Source organism: Nicotiana attenuata, unplaced genomic scaffold (genome assembly GCF_001879085.1).
Source record: "Nicotiana attenuata strain UT unplaced genomic scaffold, NIATTr2, whole genome shotgun sequence".
Lineage (NCBI taxonomy): Eukaryota > Viridiplantae > Streptophyta > Magnoliopsida > Solanales > Solanaceae > Nicotiana > Nicotiana attenuata.
Genome location: NW_017671031.1, coordinates 118426 through 135197, shown reverse-complemented (window position 1 = coordinate 135197; position 16772 = coordinate 118426). Strand labels below are relative to the sequence as shown.

General features: G+C 38.0%; 1 protein-coding gene across 1 annotated transcript; it reads right to left on the bottom strand.

Moving 5' to 3' along the window:
- Positions 1-12823: 12823 nt before the first annotated feature.
- On the bottom strand, positions 12824-13466 carry LOC109205384. The gene has a single exon (XM_019368095.1). The coding sequence runs from the start codon at positions 13348-13350 to the stop codon at positions 13009-13011; it is 342 nt and encodes a 113-aa protein (XP_019223640.1). The 5' UTR covers positions 13351-13466; the 3' UTR covers positions 12824-13008.
- Between the last annotated feature and the right edge of the window lie 3306 nt (positions 13467-16772).

Below are 16772 nucleotides of genomic sequence, written 5' to 3'. Positions count from 1 at the left end.
GATATCATCGAGCATGCGAAGCAGCAATCCCGAAGGGAGGCCCTCGAAGAAATTCCTCCTCGGGTTTTTAACTTATCGGCTGAAATTGAGAGTGCCACGGAGCTCAACACTGACGTCAAAAAGTTGTCTTATCTCGAGGATGATGAAGACTCCGAGGGTTTGAGCAGATCCGAGGGTGGAGGAGACCTCGAAGGTGATTAGGGGGCCCCCGGCGAAGACTAGGCCATTTAGGATCTTTACAAATGTTTTTGTTTTTTTTGCCTTTTGTATTACCTTTTTGTTGAGGCCGTTTGGCCTTTGTAAAAATTTGCATCGTGGCTGTTTGGCCCTTGTAAATTGTTTTTTAATATGTATATAAGGCTTTTTCCCTTCAACAACGTCTGAATTTTTCCTTTGCTTTATTATTTATATTTTTAAAGATTGAAATGCCTTAGCATGAAATAGTTAGGTTATGTTCGGAGGTTCGAACAAGCCTTGCCTTCAACATTATTTTATTTTTAGGCATCGTACGGGTTCGGTGTGACCGAAATTTTTTCCCAAAGTACTTATACTTTTTTCAGATTATAGTTTTCTACGGGTACCTTTAGAACTAGTTAAGAAATTTTAAGGCCTTGTTGTTTTTGTTTCGGGTCTCAGACGTCTCCGAGTCATTTTAATATGGTCGTACCCTTTTTAGTTCGGGTGTTGCCCAGTGGGCTCGTTATCTCGAGTTATCCGGGCTTGCCTAAGATAACATTCTCCGAGTGGGGATGGTCGTATCCTTTAAAGTTTTGGCATTGCCTAATAGGTCTTATGCCCCCAGGCTTCGATAGCCCGGGCCGTCTGAGTTTATCTTTGGATGGCGGTCCCCGAGTGGGAGTGATCGTTTGAATTCGGATTAAGGCGGCCTTTGGGCTCAATACCTTTAGGGGATCGGATGTAGGAAATTCCTTAAGAAATGTAGAAAGAGAAAACTTTAAGGGACAAGATATTTATCTGCGAGGTAGAGACTTCTTCTTATTCTTGTGCATAATAGTTACACATGTGTACAAGATTTGTGCCAGAGTTCGAGCAGTCTATGCGGGCTCAATTCATTTGACTGTTTGACCCTTACAGTAAATCCTATCGATTGGGCCGAGACCGTTGAATCAAAAAGTCTCTTGTCCTTGCTAAAGTCATTATCCGAGGGTAATGCCCCCTAGTGTCTGAGGTTGATCATAGAGAATCCTCGGATACTGGATGTGATCTTTGACACCGATTCATGATCGGCCTTCGATTCTAAGTTAGCACGATCCACTATTTCCTCGTTAAAAACTTTGCTAGAAATTCCATTTAGGACAAAACCAGTTCAAGGGAAAAGAGTGCAACGCGTGCTTTCAAGCCTAAAAATTGTACCGTTCCTTGTTGGTTACCAGCAAGTGTTAGTTTAATAATAAGTAAAAAGGAATGAATGGGGTTCTACCTTAGCAGTAGTATCGCTTCAAGTGAGTTACGTTCCAGTTATTCGGTAGCCATTCATCGTTCATTGCCCCGTGTTTATACGATCATTTTCCGGTGATCTCGATAATTTGATACGCCCTTCCCAGTTCGGCCCCAACTTCACCTCGTTCGGATTTCGTATGTTAGTGTGACCTTCCTTAACACCATGTCCCCAACATTGAAATTTCGAAGGTTGGCTCTTCGATTGTAATACCTCTCGACTCGCTGCTTTTGGACGGCCAAACGGATAAGGGTGGTTTCACGCCTTTCATCTAATAGCTCTAGGCTGGTACTCATGGCCTCGTCGTTCGATTCCTTGGTTGCATATCATAATCTGACACTTGGTTCCTCGACTTCGTCTGGTATTAGAGCTTCGGCGCCGTAAATCGGTGAGAATGGGGTGGCCCCGGTACTGGATTTCGAGGTCGTACGGTATGCCCATAGGACTTCGGGCAGGATTTCCTTCCATTTTCCTTTGGCATCGATTAACCTCTTTTTGAGGTTTTGGAGTATGGTTTTGTTGGTTGATTCTGCTTGTCCGTTCCCACTAGGGTGATAGGGTGTTGGTAGAATTCATTTGTTCTTATGATCTTCAAGAAAGTTTCTTACTTTGCTGCCAATGAATTGCTCCCTGTAGTCGCACACGATCTCGGCCGGCATTCTGAACCAGCATATGATGTGGTCCCAAATGAAATTGATGACTTCCTTCTCCCTGACCTTCTCGTACGCCTGGGCTTCCACCCCACTTAGAAAAATAGTTAGTCATAAACAATACAAAGTGAGCTTTACCGGGTGCCCATGGAAGTGGGCCAACAATGTCCATTCCCCACTTCATGAACGACCATGGTGACAAAACCGAATGAAGCAACTCTCCGGGTTGATGTATCATCGGAGTATGTCTTTGACATTCGTCACATTTTCGCATGAACTCCTTCGTGTCCTTTCCATATAGATCCAGTAGTAGCCGGCTCTGATTATTTTTTGAGCCAATGATTCGATGCCTGAATGATTTTCGCAGGTGCCTTCGTGAACTTCCTTTAGAACGTATTCGGTATGTCCTGGTCCTAGACATATTGCTAGTTATTCATCAAACGTTCTTCTGAACAAGGTTCCGTATTCAGACAAGCTAAATTGGGCTGCCTTCATGCGCAGGTCCCTCGATTCTTTTGGATCCGAGGGCAATTCTTCGGTCTTCAAATATTCTGTATATTTGTTTCTCCATTCCCAAGTCAGGCTTGTAGAGTTTATCTCCACGTGGCCCTCTTCCACTATCGGTCTCATGAGTTGTACGACTTCCCTCGAGTTGAGCTCGTCGTCTTCGACTGACGACCCTAAGTTAGCAAGGGCATCAGTCTCACTATTTTGATCCCGAGGTACATGTTGTAAAATCCACTCCTTGAACTGGTGTAATGTTACCTACAACTTATCCCGGTACCTTGCATCCATTCTTCTCTAACCTCGAATGTCCCATTAACTTGGTTCACCACGAGGAGGGAATCCTACTTAGCTTCGATCACCTCTGCCCCCAAACTTTTGGCTAGCTCGAGACCTAATACCTGAGGTCAAAAGAGAGTTGTTGGTAAACTCGGGTATTAGGTCCGGCGTAAAATCGGCCACGAAGTCCGCCAAAATTTGAGACTTAATGGTGGTTCGGGGTTGATATTTAATATCGTACCCGCTAATCTCCATGGCCCATTTGGCAAATCGTCCCGATAGCTCGGGTTTATGCATTATATTTCGCAATGGGTAAGTAGTCACAACACATATAAGATGACATTGAAAATATGGTTTCAGCTTCCTAGAGGCGCTTAGCAAAGCGAGCGCCAATTTTTCTAGGTGAGGGTATCTAGTTTCGGCCTCACCTAGAGTCCGGCTAACATAGTAAATTGGAAATTGCGTACCTTGTTCTTCCCGGACTAGGACCCCACTTACCGCTATCTCCAATAATACTAAGTACATGTATAGTAGTTCGTCTTCATTTGGCGTGTAAAGCAACGGTGGGCTCGATAGATACTGCTTGAGTTCCTCAAAGGCCCGTTGGCACGTCGGAGTCCATGAAAAGTTATTCTTCTTCTTCAGTAGATAGAAGAATCGGTGGCTCTTATCGCAGGACCTCGAGATGAATCGCCCTAGGCAACTATGCATCTAGTTAATCTTTGCACGGCCTTCACGTTATCTACAACCGTGATATCTTCGATGGCTTTGATTTTGTCAGGGTTGATCTCGATTCCCAGGTTGGATACCATGATCCGAGGAATTTTCCTAAACCGACTCCAAACGCACATTTCTCTGAGTTCAGCTTCATATTGTATTTCTTCAATATTCTGAAAGTTTCCTGCAAATGTTTTAAATGGTCCTCTGCCCGCAGGGACTTAACCAAAATATCATCAAAGTAAACCTTCATTAATTTTCCTATTTGTTCCTCGAACATCCGGTTTACTAGGCGTTGGTAAGTGGCACCGGCGTTTTTTAATCCGAATGGCATCATATTATAACAATATATGCCGTCTTTAGTGATGAAGGAGGTTTTCTCCTGATCATCTGCGTTCATACGTATTTGGTTGTTCCCGGAGTAGGGTCGAGAAAACTGAGGATCTCGTGGTCAGCCGGTGGCATCGATCATGCGATTGATGTTGGGCAAAGGGAAGGAGTCCTTGGGACATGCCTTTTTGAAATCCTTATAGTCTACACACATTCTTAATTTATTCTCTTTTATAGGGACTACCACTACGTTTGCTAACCAATCCGGGTATTTAACCTCCCGAATGGACCTTATTTTAAGGAGTTTAGATACCTCGTCCTTGATGAAATCATGTTTTACCTCGGACTAGGGTCTCTTCTTCTGCTTGACCGGGTGAAATTTTGGGTCCATGCTCAGCTTGGGAGTGGTTATCTCCGGCGGGATTCCTGTCATATCAAGGTGGGACCAAGCGAAACAATCTATGTTAGCTATAAGGAATTGAATGGGTTTTTTCCTGAGCTCGGGACATAACCCCGTGCCTAGGTATACTTTTCGATCAGGTAGATGCTCAATCGATATGACCTGTTTCAGCTTCTTGACCGTCAATTTAGTGGCGTTGATCATCAGGGGCTATAAACGACCTAGGAAACCCGTAGTCATCGTCTACATCAATTCCCTATTTCTGCGATTGGATCGGGGCTAGTGTCGGTAATTGCTATTTAGCTTCTTGCTTTATGGAAGAACTTGGCCCCTTTGTCATTGCAAGTGCGGATACTGGAATCGCCTCTTCGACCACAAACATTTCTTTTGCGGTTGGCTTCTCTCCGTAGATTGTTTTAAACCCTCTCGGTGTTGGGAATTTTAACACTTGGGGCAAAGTCGAGGGAACTACCCTCATGTTGTGGATCCATGGCCTCCCAAACAGAGCGTTTTAACTCATGTCTCCTTCGATCAGATAAAACATAGTTTCCTGGATGGTCCCAGCGGCATTCACTGGTAATTTTATCTCCCCCTTAGTGGTTTCACATGCCATGTTGAATCCGTTTAGAACTCGGACTGCAGGCACGATTTTATCTTATAGGCGGATCTGTTCTACGATCCTCGATCGGATGATGTTGGCCGAGCTACCTGGATCAATCAACACACGCTTAACTCGAGATTTATTTATGAGTACAGATATTATCAGCACATCGTTGTGGGGTTTCATGATCCCTTTTGCATCCTCGTCGTTGAAAGACAAGGTTCCTTCTGATATGTAATCTCGAGCCCGTTTTTCTTTTTTCATGGATACTCTAGTGTGCTTCAACATCGGCCCTTGAGGGACATCGACCCCACCGATGATCATGTTAATGACGTGTTGAGGTTCTTCTTGTTCGGTCTGTTTATTAGAATCCCTATTCCTGAAATGGTTCTTGGCTTGGTCGCTCAGGAATTTTCGAAGGTTCCCGTTGTTGAATAACCAGGCTACATCCTCTCTCAACTATCGGCAATCCTCTGTTCTGTAGCCGTGACTGCCATGATATTTGCACATCTGGTTAGGATCTCTTTGGGTTGGATCGAATTGTAGAGGTCGAGGCCATTTGGTGTTCTTGATACGTCCTATAGTTGATACAATGGCGGCAGCATCGACGTTAAAGTTATATTTCGATAACCTTAGTGCTTCCTTCGGCCTGATAGGCCTGTCAAAACTATTCTTGCTCATGAGTCCCCGGTTGCCTTGACCTCGATCACTTCTCCTTGCACTTCGCATAAAATTTCCACCGGGCCCGCTACTTCTTTGATCTCCATTGTAAGGCTGATACCGATCCATGTTTGACCTTGGTTCACGTTTGATATCTCTGTTTGACTCCATCGATGGCTCTGATGGGATAAACTGACCCCGAAGGGGCCCTAAGTTGATCATCTTCGACTATGATTTTTTATTGGTACTGGTTATGCACGTTGTCCTAGGTAACAGCCGGATATTCTATCAGGCTTTATTTCAACTGCTGTGAAGCCACTGAGCTTTGAACGTTAAGACCTTGGGTGAAAGCTTGAATGGCCCAATCATCAGCGATTGGCGGCAGATCAATCCGCTCCATTTGAAACCAGGACACGAACTCCCCGAGCATCTCATTATCCTTGTGTCTTACTTTGAAAAGGTCTGACTTCCTAGTTTCGACCTTGATAGCCCCGGCGTGTGCTTTCACGAAAGGATTTACAAGCATATCAAATGAGTCAATAGAATTATGAGGCAAGTTGTGATACCATATCATAGCTCCCATTGATAGGGTCTCTCCAAATTTCTTCAACAAGACAAACTCGAGCTCATCATCCTCCAAGTCGTTCCCTTTGATGGCGTATGTGTAGGAGGTAACATGCTCGTTTGGGTCGGTCGTTCTGTTGTACTTAGGAATCTCGGGCATGCAGAATTTTTTTGGGATCGGCTTTGGAGCCGCACTCGGAGGGAATGGTTTTTGCACAAACTTCTTGGAATCCAAGCCTTTCAGTATCGGTGGCGCTCCTGGGATTCGATCGACCCTGGAATTGTAGGTTTCTACCTTTTTGTCATTTGCTTCGATTTTCTTCTCCCTTTATTCTACCCGTTTTGTCAGCTCCTCGAGTATTTTTATGATCTCTGGGTTAGTCCCCGACTCGTTTTCATTCGACCTCTCTACGACCAATTCTTCCCTGCGGGTGTCTTCCCAGGATGGATCAGGTTCAATTCTGCTCGGTGCGCGGCTTTGGTTCTGTAACTGAGCTGTCGCCGCCTGTTGAGCCTGTAACATTTCAAAGATCATTCGTAGATTGATCTCGTCTCCTTCATTTTTTTGAGTATTTTGCGCTGCCGATCGGGCTCCACCATGTATGCTATTCTCGGGGTCGATAGGTGGGTTTGTGTCAATAGCCACATACTAATTAGCGTCCAACGGGTCCGCGACTGGAATTCCGATGGGATCAACATACGGTACATCATTACCGGGCGCCATGCTGTGATGACCGGACTCATTGTCAACAGGTAGGGGTGCTGATTATGAGTTTGATATTTTGAGTTTTTAACCTGAAATTAAAGACACTTCAAAGAACAAAAGTAAAGTAGTGTGTGAGATAGAAATTTTGTATCAATAACCACTATTATCCTTTGCCCCACGGTGGGCGCCAAACTGTTTACCCTCAAAATTGGATAACAATTGAATTTATAAGTGGTTTTAAGGGTACGTGGATTAAATTGACACAAAATGATAAATAACATGTAATTGAAATAAACAATGATAAAGTAAACTCAAACCACATGAATTGAACAGTTACAGTCTTGGAAAATTAGCCACCCTTGAACTAGATGCACTTCGATCGGTACTACAACACGGTTGAATAAGTGCTTAAAAAGAAAAATAACAATATATTGCTTCTAAGTGTGTGTTACAATGTGTTTTACAAGTAATTAGATCCCCTTTATATAGTAGGGGAGTCCTATATTAGGTACAATTCTATAAAAGGTAAAAATCCCCTAATTAACTGATTTGCTGATCTCTCGTCAATAGATGCCGAGATCATCGCCGTGATACTCGGTCGGTCACGGACATCACGGCCTTCTGTTGGCCGAGCTTGACTACCTGACAACGTTCTTTGAAGTTGAACAAGGCCAGGACCGATCCCTAATCACGACCCCGATATCCTCGAGGGCGGGCATTATGGTCCGAACTCAGAATTGATAAGGTCCCCTCGGTCTAGGTCCGTTTTTACCGTCTCTCGAGCTTGACTTATCATGTCCGAGACCGTGATGTACTTCGAGACCGGTTTTACCCGTATACAGTAGTAATTGTTAGAGAGAGAAACTGAGAGAGAAGGAAGAGAAGATTTTCCTTACAAGATGGACTCAGTATGAAACATAATGGGTTTAAAATTCCCTTCTTTTTTTTTTTGAAAATATGGGTAAGAACTTCATATTTGTATCATAGTTTTCTACACATGGATATCTATAGTCAGTGCTAAATATGATGGGTTTGATCGAGCTCACTCCTAAAACTCTAATTCCGCCTCTAGTTATAAAAGTTGTAGAACTTATAGTAGCCAGATACATTACCACGACAAAAATGACACCTCTCGATAGGCGAACCTGCAACGATACAACAAAAGATAAGGAGAAAACTTAAGACAGTCAAAAGGATATTCATTATTTGGAAACCGTAGTTCTTATCACTTGTTAACATACAAAGAAACTACACTCATGTGGCACATGATTAGCTTTCATAATTTGTAATGCCTTTGAAATTAATTTTTCCTCCCTTTACTTGCACATGGTAGACAAGTTTAGACCATGGATATGGATTCTTCTCAAAGAGGTCAAATAAAGAAAAGCAAAGTATTAGAGAGGTTTTAATATGAAAGGTTAATGTTAGGTACTAGTATTTGTAAATATGTACGGTTGTACTGATAAGGACAAATAATAAAGGGGCCCTAAAATGTGCTTGAATAAAATTTCCAGCTTGATCCTGCTTGCATAGTGTGAACTTGAGCTATCAACTCTTCATGCCCCACTTTGATTTTGTGAGAGAAGAAATCTTTAAAGATTGTTGTTGGAGAGTAATATCCTCTTTGGGTTGCTCTTTTGTTTTTCCATTAATATTAGTTAATGCACCATTTACGTCAAAATTAATGATTGTGACAAAGTAGAAGATGATATATTTAATTCCGTACTAATACACAACTAATAAATGAAGACTGGGTATGTTTAATTCCGTTCTAGTGAACAACTACCACATCAAAATTGGTTGAGTACTTGAGTTGTTTCAGATCGTTTGTGGAAAGTTTTAGTCCCGCCGTGACAATTGGTATACGAAACCCAAAAGTTGGAATAAGTCACGACTAATGAAAGAATACTAATGCGGTAAACAAATTCAATGGGAGTCAACATGTTCAATGACATTATCACTCAACGACCACAACTTAAATTCAACATCAACAAATATATAAATCTCTATTGGGAGGAAATTATGGAAGTATGAGTTTCTTTAAAAACGTCAAACAAGAATTTTCAAAAGAATGATTGGGAAGATCTACCCCGTGTCTGGTACTGTATGATTCCACTCTGTAAATGTCTTACCGTCAAAGAGATGGTGCTGGCTTAAAGCCAGCAGGTCCAACCAAGAATGTGAAACTGAGGAAAAGCTTCCACCCAGTTTTAATTTCTTGACCAACTTTTTGATGGAGTGCGATTTTATGGAGGGCCACCATTTAGAAATTCAATTAACATGCATGCATTTCTCTAACAAAACATGTTTAATTTAGCAAGCTAGACAAGAGGGTGTTTCACTCGTAATTTCTCTTTTATTAAATCTACCCATGGCAAGAGTTCAAATTGTATATTATTGAAATTCGGTGATGGAGATAAAAATTTTAAGAAATAAAAGATCATATAGGTTATCTAATTTAAGAGAATAACTGACGTAGGACACTTAAAGTTTAATTTGTTTGAAGAAATAAAAGAGGCATAATAACGTTATACTATATAGATAGCCATGGCCCATGTGTATCTCAAGTTGGAATTATTCATGGAAGGCATGTTCCTTTTTCCTGTTTTAATTAAGAAACGTTACTTTAGTCATACAGACCATCTGCGTGATCACCCTTCTTGTAACGGCACGAAATCTGTACTCTTTTATTCTCAAGATGTACTAGATCAAGTAAGCAAACATCGAAAAATGAGATAGTGAAATGTGACATTTGGCATGAATTATAGAATCCCGTGAGCTATCGATTCTTTGAATGTTCCCAAATCATTAGGTGTTGCATCGCCCAAAAAAAAGTAACTAAGCAAACAGGTCAAGTATCACAAATCTTCGTGGCGCCCCAACCAATATCACCATTCATTACATTGAACGAGATTTGATCAACATCAAAAAAAAAAAAAAAAAAAAAAAAAAAAAAAAAAAAAAATTGGTCATCAACTTATAAGTCAGATGAGTTCATTGATGAATTTGGGCCATACTCTAGTGTAATAATGAAATTAGGTACCAATTACGGAAATTTCCAGGTGTATAGATTCAGTTATCTAATGTACTCCATCACACTAGCTCCTGCAATACCAACAAGATGACGTGATTATTTAGGCTCGGTTTACTTTGATTTGAATGTAAACTAGAGGGAAACAAAAACTTTCCGTGGTACTTTGGTAGTAGTACAAAACTGTTTTGATGCTAGATATTTTCAGCTTCCTTCTAATTATGCAATGAAACATTAATCTCGACCCTTCGATTGAGTAGACCACAATAATATAATTTAGACGTAGATAATTTCAGTCTCTAAAGGTTACTGAGTAGCATTCGATTCAAAAGAAAAAACCTCCTACCGCGGCCCTCTCCATTCCAGCAACCCAAGAAAGACAAAAAGGATAAAATAAAAATAGAGAGCTCAAAGAGCAGAAGCACAAAGTTCCAGACAACAGAATTTAATTAGGAAGCCAACCAAGAAATAAAAATGGAAAAGAAATATAGAAAGCTCGTAGTGCAGCAACAACAGCTAAGCTTCGGTCACAACTAATAGCCTGTTTGGCCAAGCTTTTTTTTGGGCCAAAAGTGCTTTTTTTGGCCGAAAGCACTTTTGGCCAAAAATTAAGGTGTTTGGCCAAGCTTTTGTGAGGAAAAAAAGTGCTTTTGATGAGAAGCAGAAGCAGTTTTTGAGAAGCAGAAAAAAGTAGTTTCTCTCCAAAAGCACTTTTCTAAGAAGCACTTTTGAGAAAAATACACTTAGAAGCAGTTTTCAAAAGCTTGGCCAAACACTAATTACTACTCACAAGGCTTTTCAAATTAAGTAGCCAAACACAAACTGCTTCTCACCAAAAGCACCTTTTTTAAAAGTACTTTTAAGAAAAGCACTTCTCAAAATAAGCTGATTTCAGAAGTTTGACCAAACAGGCTATAAGTTTGAATCGTTATATGAATCTGCATTGTCAGAACCGTAGCTAAAGTGCCTGGTGCGGGTTTGGCTGAACCCAATTTTGTACTTGTCTTAAAAATTGAGAAATTTTCATAAACCACTATTGTTTAGTGGTTATTAGCTAGTTGTAGCTACCATTTACTATTTCTTTCTATAGCTATGCTTTCAGGTTTTTTAGTGTGTATTCGATGTATTTAAGCTACTGTATTCATGAATACAGTAGCATTTCTAGGAGTGAAACAGGGGATTACAGCTAGACAGATTTTTGTATTCGATTGTATTCACGACGTGAAACAGGGGATTACAGCTAGACAGATTATTGTATTCGACTGTATTCACGATATGTATTTATGAATACAGTAACGTAAATAGCGCAATTCATGGTCTATTCAGCTGTTTTTAAACGGAAAGTGAATCAATTAACATAATAGACTCCTAATATAACTTAACAAACTCAATTGTAACACACAAAATTTGTATTTCCTTTATAAAAAAGATTCTCAACCGAAAAACACCCAAAAAAAATAGCAATACTGAGAGAAAATATGCTCAATATTTTTCCCAGCCGATAAATACAACAAAAACAGAGCAATTTGAATACATATATACGTCTGAATACATAAATTATATTAATTAAAAAAATATATGAATACATTCATGGAATACAATAAGACAATGAATACAATGAAATACAGCAAGATATATTGAAATACAATGAAAAAAAGACAATGAATACAATGAAATACATGGAAATACAGCGAGATACATTGAAATATATTAATAGAAAATTCAAGTTGCTCAGCCCCAAACTCCGTCGTCTTTGTTCAAGAACAACCCTAATGTCGTCTCGTCGAGAAGGGCCGCGAGCCTGACTCGAAACGCCACTGTTCCTGTTACCATAATACCCTCACGTGCGCTTCAAAAAACCTATTCTTTACAATTGAAGCCGCCGGAGCCACCGTCAGCAATCCACAGTCTCGACGGAGTTTACAAGCACCGTGGGCACAAGTAGTCCGCGGTGGCGGCGAGGTTGAAGCAGCATCAGTATCCAGTACTCGCTCACCGTCACTGTTGCCTCCGGTTATGATTGTTACGCCGGAGAAAATGTCTATATCGGATGATTGCTCGGCAGCCCAAAAGTCTTCGCCGGAAAACTCTAATTCTGATGCTTTGCCGGAGAGTTCTGGTAGTAAGATGAAGGTGGAAGATGAGAGATAGAGGGAGAATATATATGGGGTAGGGGATGGATTTGAACGTATCCCTTCCTTCATGGAGAATAGAGGGAGAATACATTAAACGTATCCCTTCCTTCAACCGGATGGATTTGATGCATTGCCGGAGAGTTCTGGTAGTAAGATGAAGGTGGAAGATGAGAGAGAGAGGGTGAATAGATATGGGGTAGGGGATACGAGAAATTTGAGGGGATACGAGAAATTTGAGTGGAGAGAGAAAAATAATACAAAGCTTATTTTATGGCTTAAGAGTAGGAGGTGACCATAAATAGATATTTGGCTATGAAAAAAGTCAAAAGGTAGCTATGGAATATAATTTATTAAAAGGATATTTAATTAAAATAAATAAGGTATCAACCTTTGCCATAGGAGATAACTAATCCTAAAAAATTTATTGAATATAGTATAAATTATTAATTTAATACCCAGCAAATGAAACTTGAAATTGTAGCTCCGTGTATGATCACTCTCTGTTTTATTACAAATGTCAAGACAAATTAAAGGGCACCTGTGAACTAAAGTCCAGCAATATGTGTTCCCCAAAACAACCAAAGTCCTAAAAGCATCACATGACCTCTTTTACCACAGGAAATCAGAACAAAAAGGCCTAAGAAAATGACTGGGAAATTCATATATATATATATATATATATATATATATATATATATATATATATATATATATATATATATATATATATATATATATATATTTCATTTTCATTTGAAGCTAATTCAAATATAAAACTAATTGACTCTTTATGATGAAAGGAACCTTCAACTCAATCTCTAGAGAAGCCAATACAATTTGAAAATTGACATTATTAGAAAGGTGAAAACCTGTGTATGTATATCAGTATGTGTATATTATGTCTCACCATTCATTCTTGTGACTACACATAAAGTGAAAAATAGAGGAGGATTTATTCTATAAAAGGAAACTTCAAGTGAACATGGGTGGAAGTTTAACCATAGTCTCTCTACCCTTAATCAAACGCTTCCAAGATTTCAACTGAAAATTAAATTGCTTGGATACCACATTTTTAGTAGCAGAAAATTTTAACAAGATGCTCTTCTTCATCCTTTTTAATCTTCTCCCAATCTTGATCTTCAACTTGCACACTTTCACTTTCAACCATATTGGCTGCCTTCTATGAGATATAGAATCTGATTTCTGTAGAGACTTGTGAATCAAGAACTGTGCTCTTCTATGCTGCAGCTCTTCAGAATCTTCCATCTCCATCTTTGAGTAAGCATAATATGGTTTACTCAGAAGAGTATTCATTTTCTCCCTTTAGGAAAGAAAATTATCTAAATGTAAGAATGAGAGGAAAAGAGAAACAGAGTAGCTTTAGAAAATGTTAGTGTTAAAGTGAGGTTGATTTGAAGAAATATTTATAGTGGGTGGAAGAGTATTGTTTGGCTGGGCTCTTTCGTCCGAAAATTATATAATATATATTCCCTCCGTTCCAATTTATGTGAACCTGTTTGATTGGACACGGAGTTTAAGAAAAAATGAAGACTTTTAGAATTTGTGGTCCTAAACAAGTCAAAAAGTGACCCAGAGTACTTGTGTGGTTATAAAAGTTTCTCATTAAGGGTAGAATTGCAAGTTTAAGCTAAATTGTTACCAAATTTAGAAAAGGTTCATTCTTTTTGGAACGGACCAAAAAAGAAATAGGTTCACTGTTAACAGAGGGAGTAGTTGAATTTGCTTGATATATGTGGCTCAAATTTTGTTCTATGGTATTCTTGCATTTTTTTTTTATGTATAATAACCTTTACGAAGCAGTGCATGTGCCACAAGTTTCTTTGGATATTTTGCTTGGGAATAATGGGATTTTAAAATCAGATACCGAGCTGGCTTAGAAATTGGATCATGGAGGTACAGAAGAAATGCCTATTTTGTCAACCCAATTAGTTATAAGTAAACTAAATATAGATTCTTTTCTCTATGCAGAGGGATGATTTTATGTAGGTAGATGATAACCAAATCAACATCTCAAGGAAAACCAAAGAACTCAAATTTTTTTTTTTTTTTTGGTAACTGAAGTTGCCAGTTGGGGCAAATATTTACTAATTAGTCTTTATCCAAAACCCAACAGGATCAGTTGGTTATAACATAAATGAGAAACAAAATTGTATAGGAAACCATAACTAGGATATAATCATTATTTTTGCTTAAAAAGGGATATCGTGCCTAGGGGCGAATGTAAATTTATATGTAAAAATTTATTAAAATTGCAAAAATAGTAGATATGAACCCATAACTTTAAAAATATAGTGGGTTCAATGTTAAATTTTTTAAAAGTTGAACCAATAGAGTTTAAATCCTGGATCCGCCTCTGATCGAGCCCAATGACACAACTAAAATAATTACATGAAATTCAGCTAGAAGCACTTGGATTCTATTTCTTGAGTAGAGACTTCACCGACACTCTAAACATATACTCCTGTTAATAATATTCTGATTTCTAAATAATGTATACATACTGAGTATATGACTTGTCTCCTTGCCCAAAGTCAAAGGGATAATTATTTTATACTTTTCTTTTCTCCTTCTTTTCCTCTATTCTACTCAATGATCATAATAAATAAAATACATTAATCATTAGGAAAATATAAGTCTTTGATGATGAAGACAAAGTAGTAGGAAAGAGTACGAGAAAATTCCACCGACGAGGACGGAGAATATAATATAGAAATGGTTAATTCCTGTAGTAAATTCTTTTATATGTATTAACAGAATTCCATCGTGAAATAAGTGGACTCAACATGTCTAAATTCTTCTTCAAAAAAAAAAAAACAAATCTATCCCTTTATTTTTTATTATAGTTTAAATTTCTCTCAGATTGGAGCTTCTTTAGGAGTCAAAGTAAAATATGAAACTTTTTTCTGATGAAAAGTAATTTTAGTGCAAATATTTAACAGAAATGACAGAGTTACTCAATTTGGAAATACATCGTACCAAAATAGTACTCCCTCCGATTACTTTTACTTAGTATGTATCCTAAAAATAGATTTTCATATTTACTTGTCATTTTACGCATATCAAGATAAGATAATTTTTTTTCCCTATTATAATCACAGTATTTATTACTCATTTCAAATTATTTTCTCAAATTCAAACAAATATGCATCAATTAATATGGGTATCATTGTAAATTATGCACTTTATTTATTATTTTTTAAGGAGCGTGAAAAGATACCAAGTAAAGTGAACAGAGGGTATTATGAGAAGAAAGTCAAGGGGAAGAAGGCGAAGCATTTATATGTCTGGCAGTCGATGACTTAAACCATGTCTGCCGGCTTTGAAGTAGGAGTACATGAATTTTTCTTTAGTTCTGCGTTCCTTTTGAAGCCATTCGTTGCATGAGAGTAAACACAAAAGATTCTTCCTCGAAGCAATACTTTATGCATGTGAAAACATGGAAGAAACAGAGAAAAATCTTACTTAATTGATTTTAATTAATAAGTTAAGTTACTTATATAGGAGCTTTGAGTTATACAAAATTAAGTTAGCGTCTCAAATATAAATTTGATTGAAACTTGAAAAAAATTAGTATTTGAAATTATGTTTGGACACACATTTTACATAAAAGATATTATTGAAGTTTTATGAGCGGAGAATAAAATTTCACTCAAAAAATTGGCCCAAACCAATTTTTGAAATTTGAAAATTTTTCTTCAAGGTTTTTTCAAAAGCTGATCAAACAAACAATGTTTCCAAATTCTTTTGAAAAAAAGTAGTCAAAATTTATGTCCAAACGAAAGATAAGAAAAGGTTTGGGATTCCTTGTTATCCGGTTTGTTGCTCTCTTTCAACGGAAAAGTTCTCGAGGAGCACGCAAAATATGACCACAATTTTTTTTTAATTTTATATACTTCATCCATTTTAATTTAGACGAGGTAGCACGTAGTTTAAAAGAAAAGATGGAGATTTTTAAAATTTGTGGTCTTAAAAGTTTAAGTAGTAAAAGTTTTGTGGAGCCATGACATTTGTGAGGTTATAAAAGCTTCTAGAGTAAATGATAAGTTTAAAATTAAATTATTTCCAATTAAAAATATATCATTATTTTTGGAACGGACTACTTAAGAAAGTGTATCATCTAAATTGAATTGGAGGGAATAGTATTGCTTACGTTTATGAGGTGTCAATATCGAATTTTACAATTTATATTAGTATGTTTCAAATTTTAAAGTTTATAAGGTATCAAGTTTGTAATAAAATAATTAATGTCAAGTGATAGCTTATCCTTGATAACTAGCTGGTCATGAGACATAGGAGAAAGATCTGAAAAGGAACCAAGGACAGAAGAAGATGTAATAATACAAAGAAGTGGCAGAATCAAAGTTGACAATTCTATCCCTCTCTTTAATATTTTTTTTTTTAATTTTAAGAAATAGGGTTGAAAAGAAGAACGGGTTGGTAACAAAATATATTTTTAATTTTTGGTACTACGGTTGAAAAGAAAAATTGGTTGGTAAGAAAATATACTACTAGTTGTACTCAATCCAGTTTTCAGAAAAATAGACGAGCAGCTGATAATGCAATTATAGTACAAGAACTTATTACTAGATTTCATAAAATGAAGGGTAAACATTCTAATATGCTACTCAAGCTGGATCTTGAAAAGGCTTTTGATAAACTGGAATGGTCCTTCATTTATAACACCTTACAAAATCTAAATTTTCCTCAAAAATTTA

What these genes read in the sequence shown, in the direction of transcription:
- LOC109205384 (XM_019368095.1), bottom strand. Translation starts at nt 13,350, where the DNA reads ATGAATACTCTTCTGAGTAAACCATATTATGCTTACTCAAAGATGGAG.